General features: G+C 36.6%; 4 protein-coding genes across 7 annotated transcripts; 2 read left to right on the forward strand and 2 right to left on the reverse strand.

The window, feature by feature from the left end:
* The first annotated feature begins 370 nt into the window (after positions 1 to 370).
* LOC149948694 (putative glutamate receptor) lies at positions 371 to 5,550 on the forward strand. Its single transcript, XM_090171132.1, has 6 exons — positions 371 to 499; positions 559 to 659; positions 4,307 to 4,394; positions 4,455 to 4,610; positions 4,676 to 4,802; positions 5,279 to 5,550. Exons 1-6 carry the CDS (start codon positions 461 to 463, stop codon positions 5,548 to 5,550), a joined length of 783 nt encoding a protein of 260 aa, XP_090027258.1. The 5' UTR covers positions 371 to 460.
* A 1,927-nt stretch (positions 5,551 to 7,477) lies between these two features.
* Positions 7,478 to 8,791, forward strand: LOC149948695 (uncharacterized). The gene is made up of 2 exons (XM_090173811.1): positions 7,478 to 7,593; positions 8,350 to 8,791. Exons 1-2 carry the CDS (start codon positions 7,514 to 7,516, stop codon positions 8,741 to 8,743), a joined length of 474 nt encoding a protein of 157 aa, XP_090029937.1. The 5' UTR covers positions 7,478 to 7,513; the 3' UTR covers positions 8,744 to 8,791.
* Positions 8,748 to 10,962, reverse strand: LOC149948696 (guanine nucleotide-exchange factor SEC12-like). The gene is made up of 8 exons (XM_090173810.1): positions 10,594 to 10,962; positions 10,307 to 10,523; positions 9,952 to 10,241; positions 9,800 to 9,883; positions 9,613 to 9,734; positions 9,300 to 9,546; positions 9,077 to 9,236; positions 8,748 to 9,006 (listed from the first exon to the last, which is right to left on the reverse strand). Exons 1-8 carry the CDS (start codon positions 10,726 to 10,728, stop codon positions 8,921 to 8,923), a joined length of 1,341 nt encoding a protein of 446 aa, XP_090029936.1. The 5' UTR covers positions 10,729 to 10,962; the 3' UTR covers positions 8,748 to 8,920.
* A 4,575-nt stretch (positions 10,963 to 15,537) lies between these two features.
* On the reverse strand, positions 15,538 to 17,867 carry LOC149948697 (selenoprotein N-like). 4 transcript variants are annotated; one of them, XM_090172400.1, is made up of 10 exons: positions 17,508 to 17,867; positions 17,328 to 17,438; positions 17,112 to 17,268; positions 16,943 to 16,997; positions 16,724 to 16,875; positions 16,447 to 16,664; positions 16,267 to 16,391; positions 16,050 to 16,134; positions 15,816 to 15,976; positions 15,538 to 15,755 (listed from the first exon to the last, which is right to left on the reverse strand). In XM_090172400.1, the coding sequence occupies exons 1-7, from the start codon at positions 17,838 to 17,840 to the stop codon at positions 16,287 to 16,289; spliced, it is 1,131 nt and encodes a 376-aa protein (XP_090028526.1). In that variant the 5' UTR covers positions 17,841 to 17,867; the 3' UTR covers positions 15,538 to 15,755; positions 15,816 to 15,976; positions 16,050 to 16,134; positions 16,267 to 16,286. The 4 variants fall into 4 exon arrangements, with proteins under 4 accessions (XP_090028526.1, XP_090028524.1, XP_090028527.1 ...); XM_090172398.1 differs by having other exon boundaries at positions 16,943 to 17,268; XM_090172401.1 differs by having other exon boundaries at positions 16,943 to 17,268; positions 17,657 to 17,745.
* Between the last annotated feature and the right edge of the window lie 152 nt (positions 17,868 to 18,019).

Raw genomic sequence — 18,019 nt, forward strand, 5'->3', positions numbered from 1 at the left:
ATTGAGAGGGTAAAGTCGAATTTTTCATTTCTCGGCTTCGTGTTGGCTTATATTATTAGCGTAACTGAATGCAATCGAAATTTTATAACAAGGTAAATAATATTATGGGTAAACGACCAGATGGTGTTAAAATTACCGATATATATAATTATATTTAATTACATCTAAACACGATTTGGGCGTTTGAAAACAATGGTTTCACAATCGGCCGAAAAAAATACGGAATACGTTTCGCGCTCTACGGCGATTAATTTCTGTCCAGTGCGAAATCAACCTTTCATTTATGCACCCAATAAACTAAATAGCTTGGTTTGTATACACACTTTTATTATTTTTCCTTTTCTAAGAAGCGGTTTGGTGCGCGTGTGAAATTTGTCATAGCGAGAGCTTACTTAGCTTACGTAAGTAATTGGTTACTTGTACCAGTGCAAAAGCTTGAATTAAATCTTATCGAAATGCAATGAATATTTCTCGGGGACTGCGAATTCTAATTGATTCTGTAATTATTCAAGAAATCTATCTACCTAAGGAGAGTGCTGTAAACGTTTTCTTTGACAGGCGGAACCTTTCGTGTTTCTTAACACCGATGGGGAGAAACTGTCTTTCAAAGGTTACATGCATTCTTTTTTGAAGAACCTGATGGCCAAGTTCAACCTCAAGTAATTTCATTATTTATTCCATCTTCCCAGGGTATTCTGGAGTGATGTCGCGCTTTGTACAGGCTTACGTTTCCATTATACTAGGGAACTAACTATGTAAACACATTATCTTGGAATGTCTAAGGAAGACTGCGGTGGCTTACTGTCGATAGATTACCTCGGTTTACGTTAAACTCGGCGACTATTTTGGATTAAGGCTTGGTTCGAATAGATGTTTCTATCATTGGCTCGTTTTTAACCATAAAAATACACATATTTACTCGGAAATAGATCATTAGAAAGTTATAATTCTCCGAGATGCTCACAGGGAGAGTACCCGAGGTGTTTATTTCCGATTTTGTTCAAAGTCGGGCGTATTGTAGACCTATATGAGGTATGACATTTCCCAAAAGGAGACCACTTAAAACTAAAATAAGATTATTTCCTTATTTTACACAAAAATTGTTGCAATTTTGCCCCAAAAATGTTCCAATTTACCCTAACTTGATGAAATTTACCTAGAGGTTTTCCAAATTAGCCATTTAGTGATTTTCAATTTTTTTTTAAATTTTCGTAGGTAGGATCCTATAAAACCGGAAAAATCCCATGCTTTTTTAATTGGAGATTTTTGGTTTTAAGTGGTCAAAGCATTTTCGGTTGACATGGCAAATCGAATGGGTAGTGCAACGTCTCCTTTTGAGAAATTTCATACCTCATATACATGTAGGTCTACATTACGCCCGACTTCGAACAAAATTGGCAATAAACATCTCGGGTACTCTCCTTGTCAGTGTGAGAAGAGTATAATAGTTTCTTAAATCCATTTTACGGTAAGTTCAATTTACGAGTGAGCGTTACCCATTTTTTCTTAAGGTTATGTTCCTTAAGTGTGTCAATTCCCCGAAATAATTACTGATTGCTGTGTGGTGTGACTTAGAATTGGCATCATACCTAGTGGCGGCGGAAGGAAAATATTTGGTGGGGTACAGAAGGATAAATGCGGGCAGCCCACAACTCTCCAAGAAAATAACGTTTTTTATCCAAAAACGCGGATGATTTCGGTTTTTGGTTTGTTTTTCTAAATTTGTCCATATTTGCTAGTGATTTTCACCACAGTAGATCAGTTTTTGGCTAATAGAAATTCTAATTCCGTGTTTAATTAAATCACTTTCTTAACTTACATAATTATATTATTTATATATAATGTGTCATTTATGAAGTTTTTGGAAGGTCAATTTGGATGGGTGCAAATACATTTATTTTAACCCCGCCTGAAATCTAGGAGGGTACAATGTAGCGAAATCAGTGAAAAATCCATTGATTTCATCAGTGGGGGGCCTTCTGTTGGTGGGGTCCCATAGGCCTGTGCCTAGTAGGCCTAGTCCTTAATCCTTGATGACGACTACATGTATAGGTAAAGGGCATGAATTAGGTCAAAGACCCATATGTTTATAAAGAGAAGCGATTAAACGTAAGAAAGGTTTGAAATTTCCTTGGCTGTGAATTATTTCATTTTGTTCCTTTTCCCGGGTCTATGAAATTAAAGAATTTAAGCCTAGGTTTTTCGTGCTGTTTTGATTAATTTATGCCGTTATTCTTTGGGCTCAACTCCCACTCGAATCACACGAGAGCGACAATATATTTTAAAGAGCAGTATTTCTGGGGTGATTTTCTGTTGACAGTTTGCGAAAATATAATTTCTTAAACCATAACACAATGGGACATACATCGACTTTTGAAGTACTCCAGGAGCAATAGGAGCATCTCAAAGAAAAACTCCATTACTTTGGGTTGCTGGAGGATTTATACCAATGAAAATTGGGAACCGATGTTACGTTTAGTCGCGTGTGTACAAAAAACCGGGAATTCTTGATTAACCCTAATGATTTAGCCTGAAAATCAAAAATGTGCGGTCATTATAGAAACTTAACACATGGAAGATACAGTAGCGCCGCCAGGATTTTTTCCCAAGTAGGCACCGATGAATTTAGAGGCCCCCCCTCTACGCAATAATTTCAATCGATAATTTCACGTTTTTTCTTCTAACTAAACTTTCCGTTTAGAGTTCACCGTGTTTCTTATTGCAAAATTATGTGAAGCTAAAATTAAATTAATTTTTTCACTTGTTCCCCAACATTTAGATATCCAATATCCCCAATTCCAATAATGCCTTATTTTAAATATTAAAGTCGTTTTACTCAATGAATGACGATTAGAGCTCTTCTCAAATTCATCAACCACTAACATCGAATGTTCTTTTAAATGATTCGATAAATCTCGATTAATGGATAATGTGGCCAGGTTGGAAAGTCTATCCTCTCGCATTGTTGTCCGTAGACGCGTTTCAATTCTATTCAAGGAACTGAAACTCCTTTCATAAATAGTATTGGCCACGGGAATACGCAGAGCAACTTTCTAGTACTGAACTAAGTCGGGAAAGCCACCTTCCATCGTCATTAGATAGTGATAACAGTCTGTTACGCTTTTCAGATTTTTCGATTTTATTAAATTTCTGGCTATTTTAGTTTGACCTTTCAATGAATCTAGGTCGAAATTAAAGCGAGTGTATATTTTGGCAGTGGGTAGCTAGGACGTCATTTTCTACGAGAAAGTTTTCCGAGTCGGGGTCAGACGCAGTTATTCCTTTAATTAGGCTATTATTTTCTAAAAATCGGTTTTTCATTTCCGATATAAATTTATCGATTATTTGGTAGTAAGTTGATCTCAACTGTTCATTTAAGGTCTTTGCTTCAGTGTCTCGGTTGCCTGTTGTACACGTTACCACACTATGCTTTAGTCTTTGATTAGGGATTATTTTTCGTTTTCTTGAAGCTAAAGGTGCAGTGTTGCGATCGGGAACCCTGATAAAACGGATTCTGCTAACTTCGAAGCTTCGTCCCAAATTAAGTCGAATTTTTCGGGGTTCCTTACTTCCTCTAAGGTAGTTATGGTAGCTTTGCAAATAGCGATAGCTTCAGTTAGAACGACTTTCGAACTTTGTAAATATTCCGACAAGGAGTTGGTAATACCTAATATTTCATCTAAAGCCGTAATCAAAATCAAGTTAGTCAAGTTTTGTAATTGCAATATGTACCCTCGACACTTGGCAGCTTCTTCGGGCTTACCATTTTCTACCAAGTTCTCCAATGCTAATAGAACAGAATCAAATCTACTTCTGAAGTAATGAAGACCTTTTTTTTTTGCTCCACCACCTAGTGTCGCAGCTTTGCGGCATTTTAAGAACTATTTCGTAGCCCAGCTCTTTTTGAGAATTATCAAAATTATCCTAATAACTGAATTGCTTTGGAAATTATAGATCGCTTGAACTAGTCCGAGTAATTCCCTAACCGCGACTATATTGGAGCAGCATTTTAGGCTATTTTTCGTAAATTGGAGGCCAAAAGTAGGTCTATAGTTCTTTAAATGTAGGCCCAAAATTTTTCAACGTAGGCACGTGCCTACTTGTGCCTACCGCTGGCGGCGCTACTGGGAAGATAGTGAACGGACACACTATTGTTTAATACATGTATAACATATAACTTATGATTCGTCGAAGTTTAAGCCCCACCCGTTTCTTCTGGTGAATTCACATCACGATGGTGGTCATGAAGTCTTAGACATTCCAAGTGTATACACATGGTTTTCTGGTAATAATGATTCACTTGTAGCTACACTCTAATGCTGTGTCCGGAAAGAACGTGGGGCAAGAAGAAAAACGGCGCGTGGACAGGAGTTCTAGGAATGATTCAGAGAGAAGTAAGATACTCGCAAGGCCTTTATGACCAGGATGTTTCTAACTTTTAGGTATGTACTTAGGAAGCGGATATATGCATAGCGCCACTAAGCATGTCCAAGGACAGATTAGAAGCCGCCACCTTATCGATTCCTCTGGCCATCTCAACCTCCAACCTTCTGGTCGGACATCAACTAAATCACCAGATGGAATCTTTCATTACCGAACTAGCAAACAAGGTTGAGGCCTAAGACTTAATTACGGTTTAAATATATAAATACATTAATACCATATCGTATTTTAGACTCTGTTTGGAATGTTATTTAGTATGGCCATCTTGACAGTTTTTGGCAGAATTGCCGTGTTTTTACTAAAAGAAAAACTGGCCGCTTTGAATTTCTGGTCTTTGCTGCCAGCGTTAATGGGAAATAGTCAGTTCTACACGGTTTGAATTCACATCTACCATGAATATCTAAATGCTTTAGGTAGTCTGCCCTCGGTCGCGGTTATGGGTGAGGCTTTATATGTTGGCCACATCTAATTTGGCCACTTTTATCGCCAAGGCTTAAAGTAATTTTTTTTCTTTTTGATTGAAAAAATAAATAATAATATTAATATATTATTAATTTCCATTATTTATGATTATCATTTGATTTTGTAGTAGTACACCTATTCTGGTAAAGAATTAAACGTAATTTTGTTCGCCGGTTAAAACGCAGAATACCGACAACGTTTTGTGGATCGAGTTAATGGTAAACGCTTGTCTCGAGATTGACTTAAACGCAGAAATGCACCACCCATCCTAGTTCAAGGTGATAGAGAATATTAAGATATAGTTCGATATGCATGGTAGAATTGAATACATTAATGTCGCTTTCGCGCGTAAAGAACCATTTCTTTCAATTAGGTATGTGGTATAAACCTTCTACCTGGTCTGGAAAACTACTTCAAACTGTCTGGGACTTGTCAACGTTTTTCTATTTAACCGTTTACGCTTCTATTCTGATTTCAAATCTATCCGTCTCCAATCCTGGCGAATTTATTAACCAAATAGAAGATATACTGAAATACCCCAACGTGAACCCTATCCTCATTAAAGATTCCGCAACTACCAGATACGTTGAAGTAAGTAAAACATTAAAGGAAAAAAGCATTGACAACACGTTACGAGCAACATGAATATATTAATTTATACCATCAATATCTGGTCAGACATGGCCAGGCTCTATTTTTGTAACGATGGTAATGTTCCGCGACCTAAAGTTATTTCGTTTGGCAACGTTTTGAAACTTGGTCATATTTATTGCCATAGTTTATTAAACTTTACTATCAAATGCGCATTCACGCATATCACTTCAACTTTGCGGAGCATTTGGTCGTCGAGATAGGCAGAAGGGTCAGGGAAAGGAGGATAAAGTTAATACCTTAGTGGCTGAACTATGATTAGTTTCTCAAGAGGTCTGATGCATAAGTGTTAAGATGAATCGGAATTTGTTTTTTTCTAGTCTTAGCGATTTTTGGAGTGGCTAATTGTACCGCGTATAAATCTGTTATTTGTCTATGGGTCCGAGGCACGCATTAATGTATTAATTTCTAACTCTATGAATACCCTTTAGCCATGCTATTAAACCCAGTTTAAGTCAGTTTGAATGCCAGTTTTGGCCAACGAAATTGAAAGAAACTCGCCACGAAAACTAGTTTCAAGCGATAGTGTGCACATGGCTTTTCTATACTGTGGATCAACGATGGGTAGTAGCTTTCTGGGCGTTTTTAGGCCAATGAGGAGACACGTGAAAGCCTTAGTCTATAATATGGTTCCATAAGTTTGTCACTTTGGGGAAAATTTTACTAAGAGCTAGTAACGGAGTGACGTCATCACAAGAAGAAAATCACCCCTAGTGAGGTGCTGTCAAAGGCTACGCGTGACGCGTTAGCAAGCGGACGCAAAACGGTAGCGAAGCCCGTAATGCAGTCTGTCTTGTGAATACCTCTCAGTAAGAATAGGAAGTGTCACACTTATGTTAAATATGATACACTTATGGTAAAAGTGACAAACACGTAGGCTGAAAAACACTTTGCACTCTATGACATGTTCCCGGGATTTCGCTCGTTAACCAACGAAGAAAATTGCTTGTATTTCTTAGAAAAATAATTGTACAAGTACGAAATTTGTTCATTTTCACAAAAAAAATTAAGGCGTGTAACAATAATATTTTTTTAACTTATGATTGTGGAATCGAAATGATCCATATTAAAATCTTACAAAATATAATTTAGAGCTTAGTCTTGGAATGCACTATAGATTTATATACCCGAAAGGCCGAAACCAAATTACCTTAAGCCGCTGAACAATACTATCGTTGCTACAATGATGGCCCGCCCAAATTTGACCTATATAGTGGTCAGACTGCCAAATGCGGTTAGATATTCATGTAGAAGTGAATATACCACGTTTGCCCTATTGTAACTTAACTACAAAGCCCTTTGATACCAATTAGCTTATTATATTAAAAAATAACAATTATACGTGGATTGGCGGAGTGTAGCACTTTCGCGGCTTTTCGCCTCGCAGAAAAATTAGCCGGGTTCGATCCCAACTTGAGGCACTGGGTAAAAACTCGGAACTGCTCCTGCGTAGAATTTGGAATTTCTCTTCCCACTGCTAAGAGGGGTTTCCCCTTTATATAAAAACTAGTCGAGGTTAACGCTTATAGTGAAAGTAGGGAGCTATTGGCTCGCTTGGCATGAAGGACTTGCCACCAACCTCATAAGCAATTGAACCCGGCCACCTGAATTAGTGGTATTAAAAATCGCTAGCTGCCTAGCCTAGCTGATTATTATTATATCAACCCAAGTTTAAACTTAATCAAATTTGTACTGCTGATAATTTTTAGGATTTTAGGTCTAAATTATCTGTTTTCTTTTGCAGAAAAATAAACACCAAGCCTACCAAGAAATTATTAACAGGAGGAACAAAAACTCATCAAAATACGAAAGAGTTCTGTCAACGATTTTAAAAGACCATCAACTACTAACCGAGGTTGAGAATCAAAAACTATACGTGATCAGTAGCGCTCTGACCTTGGCCACAATAATAAGGGAACGGTACAGCGTTACCAAGAAATGCTTGCTAAAAATAACAATGCCTTTTCGACATATGTCCAAAGTGATAGCTTTCCGGAAAACGCTTCCCAAAAAAATTGTGTTAGCGGCCAATAAAATGTAAGGTACCTTCGATCCCAAATCTAAGGTGATGGGGTGGATGGAAAACTTGAGCGTGGGATCTCCCCGCTTAAAGGGCCACAGAATCGTTTGAATTTTAGGGGAAAAGAAATGGTACTATTTGTATGACTGATTCAATTGACTAAAGGTAGCAACGCTTCCCAATTTTAATAACTACGCCATCGGGCTTTTCTACTTTTTATCCCGGGTCACAAAATTTTGTGACTGCTAAAACTTTTTTTGCAGTGTTGAAGTTAGCTTAGTAATATCATAAGTAGCATAATCAAAATTACTATTCGTAGCTTGCTCGTAGCGTCCTAGGCATACGCCGAATTACAACGGCCGCCATGACATGTATTTCACATCACAGATCACGAGGCCAAAGGCCACACGATCCTGCAAAATAATCGCGTGATTTCCATGGGCGTCTTAATGTCATGGCCAGCCTGTACGCGTTACCGTGGCAACGAAAACAAGCCACACCCACGGGCAGGCTACGAATAACACAAACTTTTCAGTTGACGCCAACTTCTTCAATGATCGTCTATTTTTCCAATGGGCATAGAAATCATTAAGTCGCTAGCTGCTGAGAACTCTGTCAGCTCTTACTAGTGTATGGAAGCTTGTTGAAAATTGGGAACCATTGCTACATTCAGTCACCTGTAGAACAGCTACATGAAATTCTTCCCTTTTTTCTAAAGATTTTGTGGGAATTTTTATCACAATCCCTTAAAATTTATTTTAGCCAATTTATAGGATAAGAAGAATGTTGGAGAGTGATTCAATGCGAAGTTTGGACCCAGCTATGAGTTTCGAGAAACACCCCTGCTTTCATATAGAAGATGAGGAATCATATCAAGCATCTCATTTTGCGACCTTTAAAGTTAAATTCCAAATTCTTGCTATAGGATTGACTGTCGCGTCAATAGTATGCGTCGGCGAAATAATTTTCAAATTGGCGACCCACAAGAAACGTGGCCACATTGTCAGAGTCTTACCAACATTGCCTAAAAATTTCAAAGTTCAAGCTAAAACTAAATCTCTTAGACAAGGCTACCACAAAAGGCCTAAAACTACTTTCCAGATAAATAAATATCATGGTTCATTTTTGGAGGAGTTTTACGCATCCCATAAGTCAAGCCGTCAGTGAAGCGTTGTTAATAACGAAAAACAGTTTTATTCCACCCTGGCAAAACATGTGACAATTGATGTTACTCAATTAAAAACCTTATAATACAATGATTTGTGTGGTATAAATAGAATAAAATTTGAGAGGGAAGTCTTAATTTGAAAACAAAGTTCGTCCTATACAGCAAAATATATCTAATTATAAATTTAAAAAGTCTAATAATATATATATTAACAAAAGAAATATCACAAAAAATACAACTATCCCAACGAGACTAGTAGTACCTACAAAATACAAACTTTGGCATTAGTAACTGATAAAAGCAATCCTATTTTTCTTGCACATCATATTTACCAGGTTTTGGGACATGATGAATGCTGATGTGATTGTCAACAGACACGCTAATCAGAGATACATCCTGATCTCCAGTTATACGTTTAGTTTCGTCCGATGATTTTAGGAATTCAACACCAGTTACAAAGAAACTGTGTGCATTTGGAAGGTGGTATAACCGCTGTGCCAAAATAAAATGAAAATTGAGGATTTTTAAATGTAACTGTAAGAAGATGTTAATTACTTGAAGACTAAATGCAATGTAGATATCTACGGTGCCATTTAAAGTACCAAGTCCCAAAAATCTTCCATCCTCACTCACAGCCAAGGCTGAAAGCATGTCAGTTCCAGATGATACCACTTTTTCCACAACATGTTTCTGGGTATCCCATTTAACGATGTAACAAGGAAGTAGAGGCTTCTTTCTAATCTTTGGTATCAATGTTGTAAAAAGACGATAATTATTTTTATCACCTTCCACAATGCCATATCTGAAAATACATATTTAGATTAAGAGATAAACAATATTAAATTAAAAACCTTTAACAATACCGCACCTGCAACTTCTAAAATTATATATTTCATTGTTATTGGGCAACATAAATTCTAGTTCACACACTTTACGGCCATCTAATAAATTCCAAATGTAAGCGTGGCCATCTCGTGAACAACTGGCAATCTATTCATTGTTTCATTATTTTTATGAATATACTAGAAATTGCGAGTATTCTCATTCAATTATACCTTATTCCCCGATGGACTAATATCTAAGTCATCAACCTCATTTTTGTGAGCTGGAATTTCGTAAAGTTTTGAAAAATCTGGATACTAATAAAAATATAATATATAAAATTTAAATGTTCTTCTTTAAACCAAATTCGAGACCAAAAACGTACCTTCCAGGTGCGAATAAATCCATCTGAGCCAGCTGTAATCATAACTGAATTATCCACCGTGAATCGTACAATTTTTTGGAAGGGATCTTCATTGTTGTTGAAGTCAGTTTGAATCATTTCTATAGGTTGAATATCGAATCCAATTTGTGGAATGGAAGAGCTTCCATTTGCTTCGGCACTTGCACCATTTTGACTAGCGGAATGTAATGGCTCCGAATGATTGGAACTGTTCTCCTCTGTTCTCGCTTTAGAGCCTCGTCGTCTCAAATTTTGAGTTTCAGCTTTATTTCCTAGAGATTGATTATATAATTTACTATCTTCTTGAAGAAGGTGAGAATAATTATTTCACATTTACCTCCTGAGATATTTGTTTCAGGTATGTCATCCCCATCCTTGAGAATCTTATATTTCATTTGATAAATTTGACAACTTCCACCAATTCCAGCCGCCATCACGAAATGTTTCCCATTGTGTATTACAGAGCAGTTCATTATAACATGCTTTCCCGTGTCATAGTGCAGTACTGACTTAGCTCTGCAATGTTTTCCTTCATGAACTAATTCATAGATTTCCTTAGAAAAATTATGTAAAAATAGCATTGCAAAACCGTAGTTTTAGGTGTTAGCATTAATTTATACTTACAATAATGTTTTTAATTCCAGTGTTCGCTTGTCCACCACCACCAGCGACTAAAAAGTGCCTTTCTGATATTGTGTGAACAGCATATGGAGGAAAATTTACGCGTGCAAGAAGTTGCCCATTTTTTCTATTAGGCATATTGATTTTTTGAAACACAGCTAAGACTTGGCTTCAATGTTTTATAACTATCTTTCTACCGAACTTTGTTAAAATTAAACTATTAAAACTTTAATATCCGTTGTTTCTTATAATAATAATACTGTATTTGAATATGTTAATTACGATAATAGGCTAACCAAATATCTATATTTTTTAAATAAATAATAATCACATTCTCGTCCTCGAAAATTCAGTGCTTGAGACACGTCATATATTTAAAGCAGACGTTGTTTTCCGGTTCCGGAACTAGGCTAAATAAGTAGCTGAAAACTATTCGTGAGTTCTGAACCGTTCAACCAGTCCCCATGCGCACTATTCGGCAAAAACAAATTCTAGAACTGCCCAAATGCAAACTATTCGCAGACAAGAACCTCTTGTTGAACCGTTCGGAACCGTTCTAAATGGTACCTGCTCAAGAGCAAGTACTGGCCGGAACTCTAGGGCTACGTTCAGCAGAGCTCATCGGACTCACCGATTACTAATCGGTGACATCGGTTTCCTACTGTACGCTTTTTCGCGTTTCCGGTTTTGACGTCACGATAGTCATCGGTTACTCACCGAAGTCATCGGCTGGAAGAGTCGGTTTTTCCGATGACTGACGTCATTACTGACGTAAAACTACTATAAAAGCTACGCCATTTTAAAAAACACCGATGACTGAATAAAAGCGTTCAGCAACTTACGACGTCATTGTGACGAAAAAGCTCATCGATGGAAAATATCAAATCCATCGGGTTTTTTTCCGTTGACTGCTGCTGAACGTACCCAAGGTTGAAATCTCTAAAATTCGTCTGCACATCGGGCTGCGTACGTCAAATCGTACGAATCACAACTATTCGTCCAAAAGTTCTGAACTATCCAGAACTTTTGCGTGACGTCACAGCTTAGTCCTAAGCCGTTCTCTTAACGGTTCAGAACTCACGAATAGTTTTCAGCTATAAAGTTCGCGACCGAAAACTATTGCTCATTGAGTTGGGAATGATAGTATTATTCCCAACTCAATGCTATTGCTACGCCCCCTTTAGTTCGCCATTGAAGCCTAAATCAGCGTTGCCAAATCGTGGGAAAAAATCCCATATCCTGCGATTTTTGAGAAATGGGATAAAGAGATTTTTTACAAATTCAAAGGAAGGTCTTGGGATTTTCCAGTTTTTGAGGAATTTTCGAAGGTCAATAGCACTTTTCCGACGGAAAATCTATATAAAAAATATTATTTCATTGGTCTCACGAATGGAAGGGGTTGTGGCTATTGGGTAGTTTTTTGCACGGAGCTGTGGGATTCTCGAGTCTTGAATATTGGAAACACTGACCTATATAGGTAACGGCATATGTAACATAATTACTCAAAAGTATGCCACTAGCTCTATTTCTTCACTAAGGGTTTGTTTCACAGATATTGCGTCATCTGTACCTTACGCAATATTTGACGTCATCGAATCTCAAATGCCGATTATGCGGTCGAACAATTAGCTCCACGTCTGATAAACCGACGGCCATTTTTTTTGTAAACAAACCGGTTTGAACAACCTAGGCTTAGGAGCTAAAATGAACTACAATTATAGTGTTAAAGGAGCTCCAAAGTTCGGTGGCAAAATGTGTGTAAAGTCAGTAAAGTGCGAAATTTACGGTTGACTCTGTCCGCCTCTGCTCTGCCAAGGCCGAGTGAGGGGTTGGCCCGGTTGGGGGGAATGAAAAGCATGCTCAATTTTCTTTTTTTTTTCCACCGAACTTTGGAGCCCCTTTAAGTTCTGTTAATGTAATTAATTTGCCAATTAATAAAGTTCTCGGAGACTTACGTTCTAAAATAAATTTGCATTGACAAATAAAAGGAGGTTTATTGGAAAAAATAGTTGAAATTCAAGGGATCCATCACTCACAACAGGGGGAGGCAGTGTGCTTCAAAACCAGTTTTTTTGTGACCCCTATGCCTTCCCCTGTTGGGAGTGAGGGATCCCTATCAGGTTGAGCTTTTCTGGCGTATCTATAAGGTTGGAGACTTTGTAGATTCTTTTGAGCCTTGGCCTAACTCTTCTAGGCTTGATATGGGTTTTAAAGGGGCTCCAAAGTTCGGTGGCAAAAAAAAAGAAAATTGAGCATGCTTTTCATTCCCCCCAACTCCTCACTCGGCCTTGGCAGAGGCGGACAGAGTCAACCGTAAATTTCGCACTTTACTGACTTTACACACATTTTGCCACCAAACTGGAGCCCCTTTAATAACGCTGGTGGAAATTGGAATATCCCACTTCGACGACTTGTTCCATTTTCGGAAAGCGATCACTTATGGGTCATTTTCCCCAACCTTTTATTTTTCTAAATTACTCATTATTTAACTTCATCCGCACAAACCGAGCGAGTTTATAAATTACAATAAAGCACATTGGGCTGACTAAAATTCCGACGCAAAAAATTCCTTCTCAATTTAGAGGTTTTCCATTGGCTTAAATATTTATGTTAGTAGCCAATAGTGTGACTCCCAAAATTACTAGGATGAATAAAAAGGTTAAAATATAACGTAGTCCACCTTTTTACTGGTTCGTGGTGAAACAAACCGTTAGTGAAGATTTTTGAATGGAATAAAGGTACAGTGGCATACTTATGAGTAATTATGTTACATATGGTAACGGCTAAAGCAGACGCTATTAGCTTTTCCTAATCGTTATTCGTAAATTTGACTTTATAAATTATGATATTGGCATTATAATATAATTTTTTTATCGTTTGCTTATATTTTGAAAAAATGTAACTATGCCTCTTTAATTTGTCTGTAGCATACACTAGAGCATAGGCGCTACGTTACCCCACCTAGACTCTTTTAGGTCTCGAATTGTAGTAGAAAAGGTAAATTTAAAAATACAGAAGCCTTCGCTCCATCTATTTGGGAACAGCGTAACAATACATTTATTAAATATTTTATAACTTCCTTTGTAACCATCATTTACAAGCCGACCTAATGGTTTTATTCTTGTAAAATCATTGTAAGGAAGCACTAAATATGTATAATTAAATAGTAGTTACAAGAATAAGAGCAATTTCTGTTCACAGACCACATCATAGAAATCTCATAGGTAACTAGAATGCTGCCGTGTAACTGGCAAATGGGCCAAACGCCGTGGCAGACGATAGCCAGATCTCAGCCAATCAGAGCTCAAAGAGTGGTTCTGCCAAGAATTTAATGTCACCAGAGAGAATGACGTCACCTATCTCCCGCTATAGTAGCGGATCCAAGGAGGATTATTATCCTCCTTGGCGGAACCACTCTACGTCCTCTCATTGGCTGAAGGTTCAAGGCGAACTGGCGTCAAGCTCGGCCGTAGGCGGCAGCATTCTAGTTACCTATGAGATTTCTATGGACCACATACAATACAATCAAAGACTATGGCCGCGTTCAGTAACAGCAAACGGTGGGACCGTTGAATGCGCATTCGCTACGGTAACGGTACGACTTTTTTCACTTCCGGGGTTGACGTCACGTTTGCAAAAGGAGAGTCAACGATATCTTGGAGTAGATAAACATGGAGAGGAAATTAGAGCGCGTCATCTATACGGCTGTACGGTACCCAGAAGCCCTTGCGGTTTTGGTAGGGGCGCGTACGTATCGCCTTGGAGTAGCTCCGATGAGTATCAGCTGTTAAGCCTGTGATAATAGAATTTCTTTCGCGATTGTTTTTTAAAATGTCGTTTAAAAGATTTAACTTTGGAGATCATACGTATAGTATTTTATCTAAACAAATAAAAGGAGCATTAAAGCCTTCAAAGGGTACTTTTTTTCGTGAAAATATGGATTACCTGAGAAAAATAGCTTGAATCACTTTTACAGTTTTGAAAACAACAGTATTTTTTCATTGCAAAGACAACTAACTTTTGTTATAATAGCAGCAATTAATTAAAACTATAATAATTCATAAAATTTAATTCAAGCAGCAAACTTTTATTGTTGTCAAGTTTGAATACGAGCAGACGATAAGTATACGTTTTTTCGAATATAGGTGTCGCCGAAACGTAGGACCCTACCAAAACTGCTAGGAATTATGGTAGTCCTTTGGTAGTAATGATGGGGGAAGACACTCAACGTTAGAGATACGGAATTTTCCCCTCCATGTTTATCTACTCCAAGACGATATAAGCGGCTGGAAGAGCCGGTTATTTTGTTGATAAACGCAATCGTGACGTTACAGCACGCGGGAAGGCTTGTTGCAGACGACACGACAGACGATATTTTATAAAATTTACAACAATCGTAAAAAAGCGTTCAACAGACGTGGCGTCACGTCACGATTGCAAACGGAGATCAACGGTTAATTAACAATTTCTCCTCGGTTGAGCGTCACTGAACGCGGCCTATATATACGCTTCGCTTACTAGACAGGCGTGTTATTAGGAAAAACCTGTTAACACCTCTGTAGCACTATAAAAGCTGGGGTAATATTTTGACCCGCGGTTAGAGGCGCCACTAGTAACACAGCTCAAGCTAGGGGAAAATTTTGACCAGCGTCGAGATGGAGCCACAATCGGTATGCAAGTTGAGCCATAGAACACGCCTGTAGTAAGCGAAGCGTATATATAGTCTTTGAATACAATGGACCACGTAATGTTACTATATGCTTCCATACAAAAAATAGCCTCAAGTAGAAATGGATGATGCGCAATCTGTTGGAAGTTTCTATAAGCTTTGGAGGTGCTTCGTAAATTAGTGTTTAGTCTTTTTTTTTATTACAAGAGCTTTGAGGGTTCTTATTAAATTAATATTTACTTAAAATATAAAATATTTTCTAATGGATAAAGATATTTAAAAAGCATCTTAATGGCCAAACGATGGCACCACCAAAATTTATCCACTGGCCTAAGTTGAGGAATATTTTTAGCATGGCATTAGAAGTCATATGGGATATAAATGGTCTGAGGGCTGATATAGCACTTGAACTTAATAAGTAAAATTTTAGTTTGAAACCATATCCAAGGTTTTTTCAAGAAATTCTTGGTATAACTTTTCAATGGGGTCTTGAAAACTGAAAATAAACAATTTTTAAATAATGGCACTATAAAAAAATTTAAATATGAATCTATACTTGTAGCTATCTGCGATTTTCTCTAGCAAAATGTTGGCGTTAATGTGACCTATAATGCTTCCATTTGAATAAGCTGTGTAAATTTCCACAGGAAAAGCATATAACTCTTTGCTTTTGTTAATAAATAGACATGTATTTTCATCGCTAGTATTTTCAAAATTCTATTTAAAAAAAAGCGTTAAAATTTTACAATCCCCAAAAAATAGTACATAAAAATATTAATAACAATATTACTTTTAACTCTGAATATAAAGTCCAAGTACTAATAAAATAGCTTTTTAAAATAGCTTGAATTTTGGGACTTCCTAGGGCACTTTCCCTATTTTTAGAATTAAAATAGATTTAATTAGTTGGATTACTATAAAGCAGACTGGGAATACAAACTTTACTATGGTGGTTAAATATGAAAGCAAGTGTAAAATACCACAGCAAAACAACGCAGAACAAATACCTAATAGTCCGTCCCGAACCTCAGCACGACTGATCATCTAATGAACCCCAAAGCACTAGTGAATGAATAAGTTTATTTTCCATCTTAGCTATTTGGAAAGCTTCAGATATGTTATAATATGGCACCTATAATTTAAGAGCTGTTAAATTAAAATAAGAATAGAGTAAATAAATTTCATACTTTTTTAAAAGGGTACATTGTTTTTTCAATATTTTCCCAACTAGTTTTTTCAAAGCATAACCAAACAGTATCTTCGTTATTTAACTTTTGTGTTTTAGCACTGGGATTTTGTAGACCTTCATTTACAGATGAGGTAAAATTAATTTTCATAAGTGGTGTGAATCCTAAATCCACTTCGCTATCTTCCTTATCATTTGGGCCGTATAGCCATTCCATATCTGTTGTCATTCAAATTTGATGAAAAATGAAAGACAAAACTCTTACAGGGGTAACAAACCTATATTTAGATTCCGCTCTGTAGGTACTTCCATTTCAAATGAGTAGATTTTGGTTAATTTTCGGTCTATTGTCAAGCTTCCTCTAAATTGCGAGGGTGTAAACCAAAATGGAAAATTTGGTGGTTCTTCTAGTTGGAATTCTACATGGGCCCTATTGTTTTAAAAGAAAACCCCAAATTTGTATTGGTTGTATGCAATTAATTTTCAGGATAATCTACCTGAAAATAATACGCATCATATCTTCATTTTCCGCTTCGAGAGCTGCCAAAATTCCTTGAGGTTTAAAACGAGATAATAAAAAGGGTTTGGGATGAAACATTTGAAACAATTTTTCCAAAAACAATGAAGGATTTTGGGCAGTATAAACAAAACTTGAAGCCTGTTCACTTGTTTCGTCAGCTATAGGTGGTATTATCCACCATGTCTGCCCGCATGAAATTTGCTGATGAGGTAAAAACTCTTTGAAATCCTCAATAAAAAATGTTTGCTCTTTTAAGTATGGTTCAGTCCAATTTAAAAGACCTTTAAATAGATTCTTGTTTTTCTAAATAAAAATATACATTATGTTAGATAATATATTTATTTGAAGAAATATGATAGTACTTGATGTTCATCTAAATAATCTTTGAGGCTTGATTCCAACTTAAGTGGGGAAAGATAAGAGTGCAGCAATATCGTTTCTCTCTCTTCGGAGTCACTTATATCTTTTTGACTCTGTTAAAATAAAAGTTCAATTGGTTTCCTTTTATTATTTACACAATAAGTGGGTGTATAGTCACTTACAATTGATTTTGGAATAAAATTGATATTTGAGGTAGGATAATTGTGAGTTACTTTTATATGCTTATTACATTGATAATAATATGGAAGCCATTCGTTTAAAGAAAGTTTCTTATTTTGGTTGATGTCTAATTTACGAAATTCTTCAATACCGTGGCTTGGTATTTCAAATTTCCCATACTTATCAAAACTCAAATGAACTTGGGTTAACAGCAATATGAAATTTGACCGTAAAAAAAGTTCCCACAATAATATAAAAATGAAAAATGCGCAAATGTGTGAAAATTTCGGTTTAATTTTTTTGAAATTAAAAAAGTAAAACTTTGGTTGAGTCATAATCTAATAAAGTTCGATTTTAAATGATTTGACATTTTTTATTTGATTCTTTTTTGGAAGTTGGAAGTTTGGAACTCGCCATTTTCCTAATAAGAACTGCCAGTCTGTGCCAGATAAATAAACTTCATGATTCAAGATTTTATTGAAGGCTTGTATATAAAAATACAGCCTTTTTTTTT

The sequence above is a fragment of the Leiobunum rupestre genome, chromosome 4 (genome assembly GCF_980474605.1).
Source record: "Leiobunum rupestre chromosome 4, qqLeiRupe1.1.hap1, whole genome shotgun sequence".
Classification (NCBI taxonomy): domain Eukaryota; kingdom Metazoa; phylum Arthropoda; class Arachnida; order Opiliones; family Sclerosomatidae; genus Leiobunum; species Leiobunum rupestre.

Bases quoted from the DNA above. Each gene is read 5' to 3' on its own strand.
- LOC149948696 (XM_090173810.1), bottom strand. From the start codon at position 10,728: ATGCCTAATAGAAAAAATGGGCAACTTCTTGCACGCGTAAATTTTCCT. The intron at 9,547-9,612 runs GTGCGGTATTGT...ATGTATTTTCAG, and splicing joins TATAATTTTAGAAGTTGCAG to ATATGGCATTGTGGAAGGTG. The intron at 9,237-9,299 runs GTAATTAACATC...ATTTTGGCACAG, and splicing joins ACATTGCATTTAGTCTTCAA to CGGTTATACCACCTTCCAAA.
- LOC149948694 (XM_090171132.1), top strand. From the start codon at position 461: ATGAATATTTCTCGGGGACTGCGAATTCTAATTGATTCT. The intron at 4,395-4,454 runs GTAAGATACTCG...GTATGTACTTAG, and splicing joins TAGGAATGATTCAGAGAGAA to GAAGCGGATATATGCATAGC. The intron at 4,803-5,278 runs GTCAGTTCTACA...TCTTTCAATTAG, and splicing joins GCCAGCGTTAATGGGAAATA to GTATGTGGTATAAACCTTCT.
- LOC149948697 (XM_090172398.1), bottom strand. From the start codon at position 17,840: ATGACTCAACCAAAGTTTTACTTTTTTAATTTCAAAAAAATTAAACCG. The intron at 17,269-17,327 runs GTACTATCATAT...ATTTTTATTTAG, and splicing joins ATTATTTAGATGAACATCAA to AAAAACAAGAATCTATTTAA. The intron at 16,392-16,446 runs GTATGAAATTTA...CTTAAATTATAG, and splicing joins CAATGTACCCTTTTAAAAAA to GTGCCATATTATAACATATC.
- LOC149948695 (XM_090173811.1), top strand. From the start codon at position 7,514: ATGCCTTTTCGACATATGTCCAAAGTGATAGCTTTCCGGAAAACGCTT. The intron at 7,594-8,349 runs GTAAGGTACCTT...GCCAATTTATAG, and splicing joins GTGTTAGCGGCCAATAAAAT to GATAAGAAGAATGTTGGAGA.